Source organism: Myotis daubentonii, chromosome 6, assembly GCF_963259705.1.
Source record: "Myotis daubentonii chromosome 6, mMyoDau2.1, whole genome shotgun sequence".
Taxonomy (NCBI): domain Eukaryota; kingdom Metazoa; phylum Chordata; class Mammalia; order Chiroptera; family Vespertilionidae; genus Myotis; species Myotis daubentonii.
Window position 1 is genome coordinate 49,943,386 of NC_081845.1, and position 19,158 is coordinate 49,962,543.

The window sequence follows — 19,158 nt, forward strand, 5'->3', positions numbered from 1 at the left end:
CAGTGAATTGCAAATGTTGAGTGAGCATCCGCAGGGTAATATTTGCAACATAGACAATTGGGATATATTTCAATGTTGTATTTATTTCCTGCATTTGTATGTTTTGTTTTGTTTTATGCTACTAAGGAATCAAATTTATAGTGATCAGGAAGTAGAATTACCTCTAATGAATCATTCATGCAACTTTCTGCCAGGACTTAAACTGAAAATTCCGGGACACGGGCTTCCTGAGGAGCCTTGCCATTGCATTGGGTGAAATAAGATTCTTATGTACGTGAACATGTAATGGAAGGTGCTCATCACTCCGCATTGCTTCATTCTCAGGGAACTAAAGTTGCTTTCTAGCCTTGGTGGCAGTTTGCGGATAGTGTACTGATTTAAGGCAAAGGGATCTAAAACAAAATACTCCACCTAAAACTAAAAATAAGAGGGGTGGAGGACAAGAAAATGTATTTTTCTATTGTAGAGTGAAATTTTAGATTGGCATTTTATCATAATTTTATAATAAAAATTAACTATGGTGACAATAGTTCCTCGAAATTAGACCTGGCAAGTTGATTCACAGAATTGAGGAAACATTGAATGCTTCTCATGTATGTGTTGGCTTTAGTTACAATAGAGAGCTGAAGAATTACTAATTCCATACATTTATTCAATGTGGAGTTTATTTTTAGTAAATATAGCCAATAACATTTTTGAGACTGTCATATATAAATGAGAAATATCATTGGGAAATGTACAATTCATTTATTTCACAATAAGACTGGGATTAGAGGTCATGTTCGATTTTGGTAACAAATACTGTCCCTACTATTTATCAGTTTTCAAGCTTTCAGATATACACTTAATTCTGGTTTACTAAATAAATAACAGTTCTCAATTATCTAAAATTTTCCTCTAGGAAGCACATTTGTTTTTTAGTTCTAGGTTAATTATTCTCTCAAATTACAGTGCTAAAATATCTTGTAGAAATTTGTAAAGTTGTATATATACCTTGAGATCAGTCTTTAATTTTTTTGACTACTGATTGCTATGTATATTGCATTTCTTTAAGAAGAAGTATCATAAAATCCCAAACTATTAAAAAACAAACGAACTAGTGATATCGTTCTAGGTTAGGATGATACCTTTAAAGTCAGCATTTTTTTTAAAATTTGCCCTATATCATTAAGATAAATTTTGATACTAATGAGTTCAAACTATTCAAATAGTTTTTAAACTCATGGCTGGAGACTATTTAGAAATAAAGTCAAAACTTCATATGGCAAGAGGAGGGGAGGGGGAGAAGGCAAGCCAAGTATCTGGCTAAGAGACATGAGAATTGTAGGAGGATTTGGGAAGATCTTAATTACTGTATTGAAGTATCTATATTCAATATAATAAACACATTTTATTCATTGTATTGTTTTGGGGGGGGGCTTAGTTACTAGTATTAAAATAGAACTGTTTTTTATTCCTTTTCTGTACACATCTACAATATTTTAACAATATGCTAGGTCAGATACACGTTTGTGGTCTACCCTGAAAATCTAAGTGCTATTTATGATGTTGTTTCTATGAGGAATGAAGTCCAGTTACAAACAAGGCAGGAGAGGCTCCCACCTCCTCTGTTGCACTGGCCAGCCAATGAGCTGGCTTCTGGCTGAGCAGCACTCCCCCTGCGGAAGCGCACTGACCACCAGGGGCGAGCTCCTGCATTGAGCGTCTGCCCCCTGGTGGTCAGTACACATCATAGCAACTGGTCATTCTCTCATTAGGGTCAATTTGCATATTACCCTTTTATTATATAGGATTGGTAACTCTTGTTACCTATATCTGTTCATTGTAACTCAGATTTTTTCAGTAAATAGAAGTGATTCCGTAGTTTTATTTGTTGATTTTATAGAATATTATAGAAAGTTAAACTGAATGCCCAGCCTACTGTGAAAAACAAAAAGTGACTTCTAAGGTATTGGCCACTAGTGAACTTCATTAATTTTTCTCTTGGTGCTAAAATATGTTTTAGTAAATTAATGCCATATTGCACCATTGCCATCATATAGGTTTAGGGAATTTAAAGTAGTTTTCATTTATGCCTAAATGCCTAGGCAATAGCTTTTACATTGTGAGGCAGCATGTTTAAAATACAAGCAGCAATGCTAATTGAAATGTATTTAGCAGACGCTATTAAACTAAATGCTTAGTTTGTGGTAGGTTCTTGAAATAATAAATCTTGACTGGTATTGAGAAGTTATGATTAAATAATATGAATTTTTAAGTTTATGCATTTTGGAGATGAAAATATATTCAGATTACCTGGAGCAACTGAGATGATAACATTCTTTAATTGCATATTTTAAATTAGGTAATTTTAATGAGTTTTTAGATACTTGTTTCCTTCTTTTTTATCTTCCTCTGCCTCATCCTCCACCACCTCTTTCTTGTTTCATTCTTCTTCCTTTATTCTTTCATCTCTCTTCTATTCCTTGAAAATTTGACTTATAATAGGATGGGAAATTAAAATCAAATGAATTGTGAAGAGTGCCAGAGTGATGATTGGGGGGGAAAAGCTATTAAAAAATAAAGTGAACAAAACCAGTAATGGACAATTTCTGCAAAAATTAGTATTGTTAAATAATATTTAAGAAAGTAGGTTGGTTTGGATAGCTATGTGTTTTAGACCAAGAATGAATAGATTAGAAAACAATTCATGCCCTAGGCAGTTTGGTTCAGTGTTGGGCCACAGACTGAAGGGTCACGGGTTCCATTCTGGTCAAGGGCACCTACCTTGGGCAGGGCGCATGCTGGAGGCAATAAATCGATGTGTGTCTCTCACATCAATGTTTCTATCTCTTGGTCTACTCCCCTCCCTTCTACTCTCTCTAAAAATCAATGGGGAAAAAATATCCTTGGGTACAGATTAGCAAAAACAAAAAAGAAATCACTTCATACCAGAGTAGAAGATGCAAAGAGGAGAATTTGAATAAAAAGAAACCATAAAGTGGAATAGTATGAAATTGGTAGCAATCAGAATACAATGCAATTGGTCATTTTCTTCAACCATCATCAAAAAGTTTGCAATAGCCTGGCCAGTGTTGCTAAGTGGTTGAGCCTAGTCCTATGAACCAGGAGATCAGGTTTCGATTCCCAGTCAGGGCACATGACCAGGTTGTGGGCTTGATCCCCAGTAGGGAGCATTTAGGAGGCAGCTGATCAATGATTCTCTCATCTTTGATGTTTCTATCTCCCTCTCGCTTTCTCTCTGAAATCAATCAAAAAATATATTTAAAAAAGAAGTTTACAATAGAGTAAAAGAATGATGTAATATGGAATTATCAAACTTATTTTTGCTATATTATGTTTTGTATCACATTACACACATGTATATCACTCTATGAAGGAATATACCTTCAATTATATATCATGTAATGAAGAGGCTTTCAAAAAATGTAAAAAAATAACTTAATAGTAATTCGCAGGTGCATACTGTATATCTTTGCTTTGGTATATTCATACATACACACATATATGAAGCAACATTTAATGAAATATATGTGATGAGCTCAATTTTATTCCATTTTATTAATTTTTTAATAAAAATTTGGTTTTAATACATTATATTAATTTTAAAATAATGAAAAACAGTGGTGTACTAGAAGAGGATTTGGGAGTTATAAATGCAGTTTAGTCACATAGTACAAAGTTGGCATTTAGAAATGCAAATTTTATTCTAAAGGGATATATGATTTATTCTGACTGTATATAATTAACATAGTACCCCTCCTCTTTCTTTCATATTATTCCTATTGATAATGTTTCTCTTAATGAACAACCTACATGTTGTTTGAATGCAGGCTTTATTACTTCTTAAAAGTAAACCACATCTGTGGAGTTCCAGAATGTTGTTATAATAAACAATATTTTAAACATTGTGTAGATATTTAGGGAGAGGAACTAATGAGCTTTCTTAAGCCACATCATTATTTGTGTAAATATTAATGTATATTGTTACATATATAAGAATAATTCATGTTTTATGTTATGTAATGTATAATAGTACATAAATTAAGCTTATTAATCTAAATGAAGGATTATACTCATGTACATATTGTAAGGAAATATAGTTACAGTGTATCAAGTGCAAAATAATTTATATTTTGTTTGATATGCATTCATGGAAAGAATATTTGTTATAAAGAATTTAGCTATGAAAATAATAATTAAAGATATTCATAACAAACATTTGGACTAACCTAACATTTCAAAAATTGTAAAATAGAATTAAAATATTTTTATGATTAAAATACAACACAATTCTCTCTCTATTGAAAAAACATGTTCCAAAGTCAAATAAAATATACACAATTAAAACTTATTCTGATGCATGTAAGGAAGGTTTGGATCATAAACGAATGTATGTGTGCATAGGTGTGTATCTTATTTTATTTAAGTTAATTTTCATAACTAAAATCATCTAGCTATAGGTTGTAGTTATGTAGTCAGCCTTATAAACAAGCTAGATGTTAACCATGGATTCTTAGAAAATTAGAGATGGAGTCAGAGGGCCTGATAGATCAAATTTAAAAGTGTTTTAAAAGAATTATTAAACATATTACTTTTCTCATCACCTAAAATAGAAAAGATTGCTTCATTGGTGCTGCTCTGTTAACTTGATGGATTATAATATTTGAAAAGGATGTGTGCTGTCATTCCTCTTCCCCTGATGGTCGTTTTTTTGTGGTGTTTTTGTTTTTTTTGTGGGTTTTTTTTTTTGTGTGTGTGTTTTTGTTTTGTTTTTTGCAATAATAAATTCCTTCTAAATGACTTAACATAAATGTCTTACTAGTGCATGTAAAATACAGAGTATAAATTATAGAAATTGGTCATGTCTAATTTATATAAGTTGAATAAAAATGTCAATATAATGTTTTAAAATCTAAAATTTGCCAACAATTTTTCTGTAGAGTACTAGAATCCCACCTTGAAATAACAATTTGTGTTCCTGCCAAAGTTTCAAAAGGACTGTTCTGAAACTCACGTGTAGGTCAGCTTCATAGGAGGATCATTTGAAAAATACTGATGCCTTAATTTGATTTCAGAATTAGAGTATGCTGGAGTCAGTCCAAGGCATCAGTAAGTCTAATACAGACAAAGTCTAAAATAATCTATATACATAAAGAGCCAGGAGCTATCACAACTGAACAGACGACCGAACAGACGACCAAACAGGCTGAGTGGGGTGACAAGGCCGTCAGGGGGATTAGTGAGGGACGACCAAACGACTGAGCAGCAGGCTGTGTGGGGCAACCAGGCCAGCAGCGGGGGGGCAGTGAGTGATGACCAAATGACCAAACAGTAGGCTGTGTGGGGCGACTAGGCCAGTAGAGGGGGGCAGTGAGGGTCGACCAGGCTCGCAAAGGGGTGCAGTTAAGGGTGACCAAGCTGGCAGGGGGTGCAGTTGGGGGTGACCAGGCCAACAGGGGGCACAGTTGGGGGCAACCAGGCTGGCAGAGGGGGGCAGAAGGGCAACCAGGCCCACAGAGGGGGGAAATTAGGGGTGACTAGGCCAGTGGGGGGGCAGGGGGGCAGTTGAGGCGACCAGGTTGGTAGGGGGGTGCAGTTAAGAGCAACCAGACCGGCAGAGGGGGCAGTGAGGGGAGACCAGGCTGGCAGGGGGGCAGTTGGGGGCGACCAGGCTGGCAGGCAGAGGCAGTTAGGGGTGATCAGGCTAGTCAGGGGGCCAGCAGGGGTCATCAGGCAGGCGGGCAGGTGAGCAGTTAGGAGCCAGCGGTCCTGGATTGTGAGAGGGATGTCTGACTACCAGTTTAGGCCTGATTCCTGGAGATTGGGCCTTAAGCAGCAGCCCGACATCCCCCATGGGGTCCGGGATTGGAGAGAGTGCAGGCCGGGTTGAGGGGACTCCCCCCTCCCCCGCACAAATTTCGTGCACTATGCCTCTAGTAATACATAATACAGGGTGTCACAAAAAATGTATACACACTTTGAATGATTATAAAGTTGATGTTTATTAACCTACAGTTCATTTTCAAAATTTAAAAGAATCTACAGAAATAAATAATTTATTTTGCACTGCCTGTTTTCAAACTGATGACCATTCTGATCCAGGCACTGCTGATAACGCAAAGCAATGGAATTGCAAACATCAAGAGTAATGTTGTTCAGTATTTGTCAGTTCATCAACTGTTGGCGTTTTTATACCACAAACTTTATCTTTTATGTATTCCCATAAAAAAAGGCTAGTGGCACTTTAGGATAAATTTTCTTTGTTTAAAGCTTAGTCTGGCTTTACCCATTATTTCAAATCAGTTAAACCTGAAAAGGAGTGAAAATGAAATGAATTGTCAGCTGTTAAATGGAAATAAAATGTGTTTTAATAAACACTGCCTTTATAATTGTTCAAAGTGTGTGTATACATTTTAGGGGCCACCCTGTATATTTTCTGAGTTCCTACCAGGTGTCAGGAATGGTTTTAAGTGTTTAACATGTATGTACATATTAAATTTCTAGAACAGTTTTATTTATGAAGTATGCAGTTTGATTATAGCTATTTTAAACCTGAGAAAAATGAGGCACATGGATGTTCAGTTCCTTGCTAAGGTTCACACAATCTGCAAAGAAGCAATGGAACCCAGGTGCAGAGCTGGGGCCATGCACTTCAGTCCTACCCTCGCATACTCTTCTAAATGCCCTGCCTTCAAGGAGCATCAGAATAACTGAGGAGATAAACAGCTATAAAATAGTTAAATGTTATATTGTGTAGTGCTGTCAGCAAAGAAAATATGTTTTTAGGAAAAAAAATCTATATTAAATGAAAATCCCAGTAAGATATCACCTCACACCTGTCAGAATGGCTCTCATCGATAAATCAACAAACAGTAAGTCTTGGGAAGGATGTGCAGAAAAGGGAACCCCAGTGCACTGCTGGTGGGATGCAGATTGATACAAACACTGTGGAAAACAGTGTAGAGGTTCCTCAAACATTAAAAATAGAATTGCCTTATGACCCAGTGATTCTATTTCTGGGTATTTATCCAAAGAAACACGAAACATTAATTCCAAAAAATATAGGCACTCCTCTATTCATTGCCATGTTATTTACAATAGACAAGATATAGAAGCAACCCAAGTGCCTATCAGTAGGTGAGTGGATATAAAAGCTGTAGTACATTTACACAATGGAATACTACTCGGCCGTGAAGAGAATGAAAGCCTACCTTTTGCAACAGCCTGGATGGAACTGAAGGGTATTATGCCAAGTGAAATAAGTCAGACAGAGAAAGACAAATGCCGTATGACTTCACTTAGATGCGGAATCTAAATAGCAAAATAAACTAACAAACAAAGTAGAAACAGACTCATAGGTACAAAGAGCAGACTGATAGCTTGACAGGGGGAGGGGATTTGGGGGGCTGGGTGAAAAGGGTGAAGGGGTTAAGAAGTGCAAATCGGTAGTGACAAAGCAGTCGCAGAGATGTAGGTTCAGCGTGGGGAATGCGGCTGGTAGGATCATAATCACTGTGTGGGCCCATCTGGGTGCCTGAAACATCAGGTGGACCACTCGGTAAAGTGTATGACTTTCCAGCCACTATGCTATACATCTTGGAACTAATACAGGATAATATTTAATGTACACTGCAATTGGGGAAAAAAAATTCTATATTAGCTCAAGCAGAGGAAGAACGATTCAGTGAGTGACTTATTGGTGGAGGCCTCTAGAGAGAAAATCATGGGCCCAATCTTGAACCTGGCTGTTATTATTGATTAATTGAAGGTTATCTGTTGCAGGTTACAGACATAATGGCAACATTTCTGATAATGAGTTTAAAAATATACTTTTACCAGTCAAACACTGAGTTACAGGGAATGCTTTTGTGTTTTACTCTTTACTGCCTCCTAAAAATTTGCTAGCACTTGGTTCATACTTCATCTATGCTGTGATGTTTAATTGTGCATTCAAATTGAGTACATTTACATTCTAACTTATTTTCTACATTAAAATCTCCTTCAAAGTGGGAAATGTGGCCTCATCATCTTTGCAGCCCATGCAATTCTTTGTTTATACTATTATCATCATGAAAAATTATTTGTTGAATTCACAAACAAATGAAGCTTTTATCAGAAATGAATAAAAGGTTGTTATAGTACTCTTACCTCTAAGCATTTTAGTGGAACAGTGAAGGGTACTTAGTTTAATGCTAGACTATGTTAAAAGACATTGCTGCTGAACAAGCTAGTATATGATAAGTAACTTGAACCAGAAAAAAAATCTTCAAGGCGTTTGCAAAGAAGCAGCAACAATCAAGTGCTTGCTGAGGTACGTGTTCATCTGACCTAAGTTTCTATCTCCTCGTAGGCCAATAATGTGTGCCTACTGTTTACAAAATATTATTTATTTTATTTACTTTGAAAGTTACAATTACATTGTAATTCTATGAAAACACAAATGCACCAGGGTTTACAAATTGACCCCTCATCAATTAAAATTCTAGTCAGTACTTAAACTGAGATTAGCAATGGGCTCAATGTGTGTTTAGAACCAACTGATAGCCACATAGCTTCCCCCACAGTCCTCACCTTTGACCTTAAAGCATTTTACCTAGAGATTCTGCCAGGAAGTGCTAGCTCCTATAGTAATTCATTAAATATCCAAACAATTGGTTAGTAATCATCTACACTAATAAAAGAGAAACATGGTAATTGGCGTACTACCGCTACCCTTTTCATTGGCTAATCAGCGAGATATGCAAATTAACTGTCAGCCAAGATGGCGGCCGGCAGCCAGGCAGCTGAGAACAGGAGGCTTGGTTGCCCCAGCGATGGAGGAAGCCAAGGTTCCCGTCTGCAGCTGCGGGGCTCTGAGCTCCTGAAGCAACAACTCCAAAAGATACAATGTTTCAATTATAGAAGCTAAAAGATGGCGGTTAATTTGCATACTCAGGCTCCAAGCAGAGCGAAGCCAAACAGTCCTGAAGTGGCAGGGCAGAGAGGCCTCAGGGACCCGGGATCAGCGGAGCCGAGAGGCGACCCAGCCCCGTGATCAGCGGAGCCGAGAGGCCTCAGGACCCTGGGATCAGCGGAGCCGAGAGGCCTCCCAGCCCTGGGATCAGCGGAGCCGAGAGGCCTCCCGGCCCTGGTTATCAGCGGAGCCGCGAGGCCTCCTGGCCAGGGATCAGTGGAGCCGAGAGGCCTCCCAGCCCGGTTATCAGCGGAGCCGAGAGGTATCCCAGCTGGGATCAGCGGAGCCTTGAGGCCTTAGGACCCCCGGATCAGCGGAGTCGAGAGGCGTCCTGGCCAGGGATCAGCGGAGCCGAGAGGGGGCGGTGCCCCAACCCCCAATAGGCCGTACCCTGAGCGTGACTGAGGGTGGCATCGCAACCTCCCGATCCGCCCTGCTCTGTGCATGACAGGGGACGGTGCCCCAACTCCCCAATCGGCCCTGCTCTGAGCCCGACCAGGGGCTGCACCTAGGGATTAGGCCTGCCTTCTGCCACCCGGGAGCAGGCCTAAGCCAGCGGGTCGTTATTTCCCGATGGGTCCCAGACTGCTAGAGGGCACAGGCCAGGCTGAGGGACCCCCTCTCCCCCCCGAGTGCACAAATTTTTGTGCACTGGGCCTCTAGTCCTATCTAATAAAGAGGGAATATGCTAATTGATCCACATGCCATCACAAAGATGGCAGTGCCCACAGCCAATAAGGAGGGAATATGCTAATTGACTTCCCCGCCCTCAAAGATGGTGGTGCCCAGTTCCCTTAGCCCCGCAGCTTCTCAGGGCCAATCCCAGGCACAGGCAAGCCTAGGATGGTGGCTGCCCAGACACCCAGGGCCAGTCGAGGCTTGCGCTGCCGGCAGTGGCAGCAGCAGAGGTGTGATGGGGGTGTTGCCTTCCCCTAATCTTCGGGTCGCCTCCCACCCCTGAGGGCTCCTGGACTGTGAGAAGGGGCAGGCCGGGCTGAGGGATGCCCCCTCCAATGCATGAATTTTCATGCACCGGGCCTCTAGTCTCATAATAACAGAGAAAACTTTATTCTCAGAAAGATGTATTGTCTGACTATGTTGTAACTATTGCTTTCAAGAGCAAGGTTGTTCTTAATCAAATAGTAGTACTGACGTTCATAGTTCCTGTTATGTTGTATTATCTTACTGAAAGTGTATTGGCTTCATTAAAAAATTTCAGATCTTAGTTTTACTTGTATTTAAGTTGTCTTTTCAGTTATTGTGCTTCAATATATTTAGAAATTCATTCTGTGATATATCTTATTATAATTGTGTATTTTACATTTTGAATAAAAATTATCTTAATTGGTATGTTAGATAGCAATGCAAATAACATAATTTAAGTTTAAAAAAGATAAATTCATTTTATACTGATTTTTCTCAACTATGTATGTTAGAATGAGATTTTATGGTTTTTTTTAGCTACAAATCATGCTTCTTTCTACCAAAAATAATTTGACAGACCTCTATCACAAATTGATTGCTCATAATTGCTGTAGGCTCAATTGCCCTTAGTTCTTGTGCTTCTTTTTGTTAGCTAAATTTTATGTTTATTGCTCATCATATTACTACTACTAACACCTTTGTTTACAGTCAGGAAATTAAGGTTTAGTGAAATCACATGTTAGAATTTTTTTACATGTTCCTACATACCGCCCAAATGGAATTGATATGGTACATGATACTCAACTCTGTTCTATGGCCTAGTGTTTTGTTATTGAAATAAATTTATATGTTTTTATATATGCTTTTTCTGTAGTGCAAAAATGAAACACCTGTGGGAAGAGTAAGGAAGCTAAAATTTGTGTGTTAAAAATACTAGGCTGCTAATAATAAACATATTTATGATTTCAAAGGGTTGCTAAAAACGAATTCCCTACTGTGCAGCAACAAAAGCATTTTAGTAAAGACTATTATTCTGTTCTAAAGATTTGTTCATTTTCACTTTTTGTATTTATTTAATAGAAACCTAACAAATGTCAATAGACTTAACAACTTGAAATGCATGGCAAAAGGTCATTCCATGCTTGTTGACCCATCTTACCTCATTTTATTCTTTAGTATACAAATATTATGTTTTCACTCACCATTCTTTGTTGAAGTTCAATGAGAGCATTTAAGTGAAGTAACAATGAGAACTAGTATAAATTACTTTTTAAATCCAAAATAAAATTCATGAGCCTCACTAAAGTTCTACCACAAAGAATGTTTTTTTTAATATACAATGAAGATTTCTTTCCTATAAGACATTGTGTATTGAGTGCTAATTAAGACCAAAGTTTCTTGACTACCTGTTATTGCAACATGAAGTTTGACATATCACATTATCAAACTATCCTATCACTAACCTTTTTTCATAGACTTTATAAACAGACCAGTAAGTCTATATTTTGCTTTACTACCCATATGAATTGGTTTTCTATTGCTACCATAAAAATTACTACAAAAACTTAAAAACAATACCTGTTTATTATCTCCCAGGTCTGTGGGCCAGAGATCTGGGCACTCTGGGGCTCTCCGCTGGATGCTCTGTTGACAGCCTCACCGGGTGGGATTAGATTGTTATCTGGGCCAGGCTCTTAACCAGAGACGGGAAAACCTGCTTCCAAGCTAATTCATATTGTTGCCAGAATCCAGGGTCTTTGCACTTGTAGAATGTAGGCCTCTGTTTCCCTGCCTCTGTCAACCAGGACCAGTCTTTGATCCTAAAGGCTGTCCCCTTATCTTCTCATGGTTCCCTTATGGTTATACCCTCCCCTGCTTCACACCTCCCTGGCTTCTCCTTCAGCAGCACCTCTCTGACACTGGTTGGAGAAATTTCTCTGCTCTAAATGCTGATGTGATTAGATTGAACCCACAGGATAATAGCTGTACTGTGAGATCTATAACCTTGGTTACAGCTCCAGTGTCTGTTTTGCCATATACTGTTGCACATTCACGTATTCCAGAGATCAGACTATGGATACCTTTGGACATCCTCCTACACTATGTTTTAATATTGTCTTTTCCCCCTGCTTTGTGCTGGGAAATTCTTCCATGCATGAAGGCAAACTTTACATTTGCCGGGGTGGGGGAGTGGGGGGGTGATGGAGTCTTTATAAATATATTTCATCTTAAAATTTAAATGTGTCTTTTGTATTTGGATTTTAATTATAAATTGATTAAGATCAAAAGTCATGCATGAATGCTTGAAGTGCAAAATCTTTAAATTGTTGATTGGTTCAGGTCTTTTCATAAACCTGACATTCTTACTGATTATTTTTTAATTCAAAGGCTCACACTAACAAACCTAGCCCACAAATTACCTTCTGCCTGTTATTAGGTTTCTGTATTCCTGTTGCATCAGCTTTATCAACCTTGTTTTCATACTGTTGAAATTGACCCCTTTGAGCCACAGAACCCATCTTCTGAATTTCCTAAGGTCATCTTTCACTGTTATTTGTACAGACTCCAGATATGTCTCAATAAGTTGTGAAGATTTTAAGGGCAAAAATGTTCCATCTGTTTTTTCAGTTAAAATTAATTTTTGTGTATGCATATATCAAGAAATTTAGGTGAGAAATGAATCTGTTAATCATTTGTTAAAAACCTTACTAAAAAATCATGTTTAAAAGCTCCTCTATATGAAGTTTTTTTTTCTACTTTTTCAATTTAGGGAGTTTATTATTGCTGGTTACTACTTACTAACTTCAAATCAATTCTGATTATAATATATTTTATTTTAACTGATAAATGTGGAAATTACAATTTAAATGTCATAGTACATACTTGGTTGTTAACTATGTATAAAATGTAACTGTGTACATATTCTTTTCAAAATGAACTTCACATTGTAGTAAATTGAATATTTTGGCTTAAGTGTGAGTACATTTTTAGCGAAATTATAACAATGTGAGTAGTTTAGTAGATCTTATATATATTCACCATAGAAATCATTGAGTTTTAAGATTATGCAACTTCAATTTTACTTGTACACATAAATTTACCTGAAAGTAATAACCCTATTAGAATCTTACTACCTTAGCTATATATCTTTTGGGTTGTATATCCTTAATGCCTATGATATTGAAACTCAAGGGAAAATATTATTAGTTTTTCTGTACCAAAATATTGTATTTGAAGGACATAAGACAGGGAAAGATTTTTCCTATCATGCAATTTATCTATTCTCTAGGGCCATGTGCTAGTACTTCTGTCTCTGATCCTCTCAAATGTGTGACTTGCTACAGTATCACCAAGGGATAATTTTTTAAAAAAGGAAATAGAAAATCAGGAGTATAGTCACACATATGGCTCCTTGTACAAAAGAGGAGGGGGCTGGGGGGGAGTAGCTCACTGCACTGTTAGTGCCGGCACAGGTTTCAAAATACTATCCGTTGGAAAAGTACTTTAGGTATTTCTCCCCCAACCCCTAATTACCATAATTTTATTGGATTTCCAGAATTAAACAATGAATATCATTTTAGTGTGTAACTTACAGACATCCAGTCTGTCTATACTTAGATCTTGTTATAACATATCAGAAACTAAATGAGGTAAATTTATATACCAAGTCCCCTCCATACCTTGGCAAATTCAGTGTCTTCTGCCTCCTTCACCTTAATAATTAAGGGCAGAAACTAATCAAAATGTCTTACAGTTTGACTTAGCTGGAAATCACACTTAGCTGTGTGTGTTATTTGAAAGAGACCTAGAGATTGGTACCGACTAGGTCTCACACCTATTTTCAGCTCACCTAGTTCCAAATGGCACACCCTATGTTGTACACCAGCAGCTTTATAGAGTAATTAAGGGTGTCGACTATTACGGTATTCTTACCAGGGCTGCTGCATTCTATTTTTTACTAATTAGAATTAAAATACAGGGCTTTCTGAATGATTTTATCTAAATTAGACAATTAGAGAGCATTTACTTAGTAGAATCTCACCTCATGCTCAGGTGAGGCTTGTTTTCCCAGGGAGCAGCCTCATCACAGTGGGCTGAGATATGCCAAGCATGCTCTGCGTAGAAAGGCAAGTCACTTTAGAAACAAGTGCTTCTTCCCTGCATATAATCAGGTTTTAAAAGTGGCAAAAATAAGATTTCTTATTAGAAGTTTGCTTCATTGGAAACATCAGACACACATTTATTCTGTAAGCACAGTGTGTTGAGTACTTTAGCTGCATCGCCCGAAAGCAAAAGTTGTTCCACTTAATCTTCCCTAGTTATGCTTTTGTTAGTAATCTGCGAGGAAATGGGAGTCATGCATCTTCCATGTCCTTCCCTCCCAACCGCCAAGCCAGAAAGAAGTGAAAAATGTTTTCTCTAGACATTGATACAAGAAAATATTAAAAAGGAGAAGAAGCAAAATAAAGCCAAGAGGATAAACATCAGAAGCTTGCTTAAACAGCTTTGGCCCCATATAATTGCTTTTCTGTCAGCGGGATTATTAACAAATTTGGACATCTGAAAATTAAATTAACAGCCTGAGAATCTTTTACAGGATGAGATAGAGCATGATACATGGAACATAATGACCCCCCTGAAATGCAGCCAAGCCAGTGCAGCTCCTCATTTAGACAGAGAAGACAACTAGTTAATCATCACTGAGCAAATTAGACAGAGCAAATTAGTTTGCTGCCTTCCACAGTCTTCGCTACCAAAAGAGAGTATATGCCACTAATTAGACTGAAAGAGCTCTAAGCATATTATTATCTATATAGAAAGAGAAGGAAAAATTATAGTTCGAACTGCTTCTTTCAAAGCTTGAGGCCTAGGTTACCTAAGTATAAATTACACGTGCAAGAGTATATACGTGTTCTCACGCGCATATTTGGATACCAGCAGCTTTAGCATTTTCTTGCTCTTGACCAAAAAAAGTGTAAGAAAATTTTTGCCAAGGTTAATTGGAATTCTTTGGGAATACACACACACCCATGAAACATAAAAAGATTTTTTTTAAAAGTGTGATCCCTTTAGTTGAAGATTAAAGCAGCCATTTCATAACTTTTTCTTGCATGATATTGTTATTTTTTTTCTTTAATAAGCACATTGCTGTTGCATGTGAAATAAATATTTGGACTTAGTTTATCACTGGAGATTAATCTGAAATCATATTTTGTAGCCTTAATTAGCATTCACTTGCTTAATTGTCATTCTCAGCCCCAGCATTTCCATTTTTCACTAACTTGAACAATGCTATCTTCTGCTGTTTGCACTTTAATTTAAATTTCTATTAAGGTTTATGAACAGTAATAAGGTCCTGGTTGAATATTCATTACCTTCTGAATCGTGAGCTGTGAAAAGGTGCTTTCTTTTACCTTAATGAAACTGGCGCAGCATGGAACTGATCAGTGGTGACATTTGATTCGAGGCATTCAGTGCCTTTTCTCACTGTCTATTGACGCATCTTGTCCAAACAGCTCCCTCGCAAGTGAGCGGAGTCATGAAGGAGCGAGTGCTGCAGCGCAGCGTGGAGCTTTCCTGGCAGGAGCCCGAGCATCCCAATGGAGTCATCACCGAATATGAGATCAAGTATTACGAGAAAGTAAGTACCGGGAGCAGGAAATGGACCACGGCGTGTGTCTCCTGTCGTCCTCCTGCACTGCAGACTAAAGTTGGTCATTCTGCCAACTCTTCGGAGGTCCTTCAGAATTCTTAGTTTAGTCAGTTTTGATCATTATCTCCTTGAAACTATGATTCATTATTATAATTTCTGTGTATTAAATTTCTGCTACACAAATGAAAATATTCCTCTAGTAATATATTTGCTTATTCAGATTTTGAAATCATAATAATTAGGTGGAGCATGTTTTAGTGCCACCCAAACCACACAGCCCAATGCATTTTTGAAAAATGTTTGTTTTAGGATTTCTGCTTGGACCTTTACTGATTTATTTTATTTGTGTGGTTTCAGTGATATGATGATGGCCTCAAATTATTTAGTCATTTGAAAATTAAAAATTTTTTTTTGCAGTAACTTTGCAGTATTCTCTAAATTTTAGAATCGGCTGCTGATAGTCTACTTCTTTAAATTCCTTGTGAAATTTACTTTATCTATGTTATGTTAATCATGTCCAAGACCACTTCTTTATACTCCTTTCTCCATGAAAAAATAGTATGGTGAAAACCCAAGTGCTGCCTCTTTAATCTCCATATTTGCTACATTTTAATAAATAGTGACATGTCTGAGCATTTGAGTGCATGTATTTCTGACCGGTCTGGAGAGAGGGGGAGCATGGTGCCCTTGGTCACAAATTGTTATGTAGGCTCTACCTCACAGAAGGACCTGGTTTAAGGTTTGAATTGCTATTACTAATAGTTATAGTAATGCTAGTAATAAGTGATACTATTGTTGACTTAAGTGAGTTAGCTGAAATGCTATAATATACACATAACTATTTTAACCATTTATTTATTTATTATTTATTAACATATTTTTATTGATTTCAGGGAGAAAGGGAGAGAGAGAAACATCAATGAGAATCACTGATCAGCTGCCTCCCGCACACCGCCCACTGGGGATCAAACCCACAACCCGGCCCATGTCCTTGCCCAGAATCGAACCCGGGAGCCTTCAGTCCACAGGCCAATGTTCTGTCCACCGAGCCAAACCAGCCAGGGCTATTTTAACCATTTAGACAGCATTTAAAAATAGGAACTTAAAGCTTTTGAAAAACGTGGGGGCTGATCTACTTGAATGAATACTTAATGTGCACTAGTGCATTGGCAGTAATGTTTTTCCTTTTGAAGCAAAAACAGTTTAAGATTATTTCAATGTTCAAATTAAGTTTACAATATTTCAACTTATTATTTCCTTTATGAATTCCTGACTCCACTGCCAAAGTTATATTTTAAATACCTCACTTTGTACCAGGGAAACATTTTTTGTCCCATCAAAAATGTGTTTCTGAGGGAATCCTTGTTTTTAATGTTGGTTTTTATGTCTGTTTTCAATGAGCTCTAACAGTTATAATCCCTTCTGAAATTACATCAGATTTCAAAAGCAATAAAATACATTTTTTAAATGTAAGTTACATGGTAAATGAGAGTGAAGTTTTTCACAGTGAAACAAGATATTTTGCAAATCCTTACTTAAATAGTTCCTTTTCTATTTTGCGTAACAGAAAGAAAATGTATGTACATTTGCTGAACTTATAAATTAGGCAATAATTAAAAAGGGAGTAACTGTATTGCACTATAATGTATGTAAACACCTGATATATACATATAACACGTGTATTTATATCATTATGTCATCTAATATTAGTTATGCCTTGATTGGTTTTAGATAAATGCATATTTATAATACCAACTATCATTTTTATGAATGATTATAATGAAGACAATCACAAATCAGTTTCACTATAAATCACAAATACAGTTTGGATATACAACTATTTACACTTTTGTAAATACCAATGTAAAGAAAAATCAAACAACCACACTGACATTTTCAGATTTCAATGAGAGTTTTATTGACAGTCACAGTTGAGCACAGGAATTTATTATAGAAGAAATAATAAACTCTCTAAAATTGTATATTTGGTTGAGCAGTTTTTATTACTTTTTTCATGAATAGACCATTTAGAGGCATATCAATTAACTTTTAAATTTGTATTCATTTGCATATTGTTTTGATGGAGCTTTCATATTCTTGAGTTTTAAAATTTATTTTATTCTTAAGCTTATCTATAATCATAAAAGCATCATATGCTAATTAGACCAGACGGCTGGATGACCTTCCAGACGAAGCCAGGGCTGCGAGGGCCAAGCCCCTTGCATGAATTTCGTGCATCGGTTCTCTAGTCATATATAATATGAAAGTCACATTTTTTAACTCTGTAAGCCTCAGTTATATATCTGAAAAATGAGGAAATTGAACTAAATTATATAGTTTAAAATATTGGTAAGCCATAAGTTATACAATATTTTGACTTTTACATAATACTTTTAATTTAAAATATCCCTTTAATTACTATATCGTAAAAGTGGTTTTATCCTATGTAATAAAAGGCTAATTTGAAAATTGACTGAACAGCAGAATGACTGGTCACTATGACATGCACTGACCACCAGGGGGCAGACACTCAATGCAGGAGCTGCCCCCTGGTGGTCAGTGCACTCCCACAGGGGGAGTGCCGCTCAGCCAGAAGCCGGGTTCACGGCTGGCAAGCGCAGCAGCAGTGACGGGATCCTCTCCCACCTCCATTGCAGATGGGAGGTAGCAAGTGAGGGGTCCCAGACTACGAGAGCCCTGGAATGCAAGAGGGATGTCTGACTGCCAGTTATCCCACAAGTGGTCCCGGACTGCGAGAGGGTGCAGGCCAGGCTGAGGGACTCCCCTCCACCCCCAGTGCATGAATTTCATGCACTGGGCCTCTAGTTCTATTATGAAACAATTGATAATGTCACTATGGCAGCAATGTTCAACCTTTTTCATCTCATGGCACACATAAACCACTAAAATTCTGTGGCACACCAAAAAGTATGTTTTTTGCTGATCTGATAAAAATAAGTGTAATTTTGATTGATTTAAAAAAAGAATAATAATAATTACCTACCCTTTTTGGTCCTAAGTGAATTTTTTAAAAATCAGGTGCCTACACTTTATAGGATTCTGATGCCAAAAATTAACCAATTAGATGCAACCTTATTAAGCAACATGACCCATAAGATTCAACTCTATTATATGACCTATATATTTATGGTTCAAGACAACGCATTCACACCAGATTTATTGTTGTGTTGGCTTTTGTAATTTTTTTATTAGACCATCTAACAGAAAAGAGGTCAGTGTCTCAGACTAGTCAGTATTGCATGTTTTAACAATTCTTGCGGCACACTGGTTGAAATTGCTATACTATGGTAATAGTGCTAGCTAAATTTCTTGATTTAATTGATTTCTTCATTTTTAACATATGGGTTTTTGCTTGCTAAATAACATTCAGGAAAAATATTAAAAGAACTATCTTATGAAGACCTCTACTGAACCATAGATTTTATAGGTGTACCCATTGTCATTAGGGCATTTTACATTCCTTATGGCTAACTAGTTCTTGCCACTCTGCCCTCGACCATCAAAGCAAAAGTTCGAAATATCATAAATGTTTAAACAAAATTATTGCTCTTTGAAATTTATACAACAAAGGCATGTGTTCACATCTACGTTTTATATTATTTGA

At 37.2% G+C, this 19,158-nt stretch overlaps 1 protein-coding gene across 7 annotated transcripts in view; it reads left to right on the forward strand.

The window, feature by feature from the left end:
* The window catches only part of EPHA7 (EPH receptor A7), a 172,842-nt gene that overhangs the window by 124,329 nt on the left and 29,355 nt on the right, over positions 1–19,158 (forward strand). For all 7 annotated transcript variants that reach the window (XM_059700911.1, XM_059700914.1, XM_059700909.1 and 4 more), the window contains exon 6: positions 15,397–15,521. In XM_059700911.1, the coding sequence (XP_059556894.1) occupies positions 15,397–15,521 (125 nt within the window). The remainder of the gene's footprint in view (positions 1–15,396; positions 15,522–19,158) is intronic.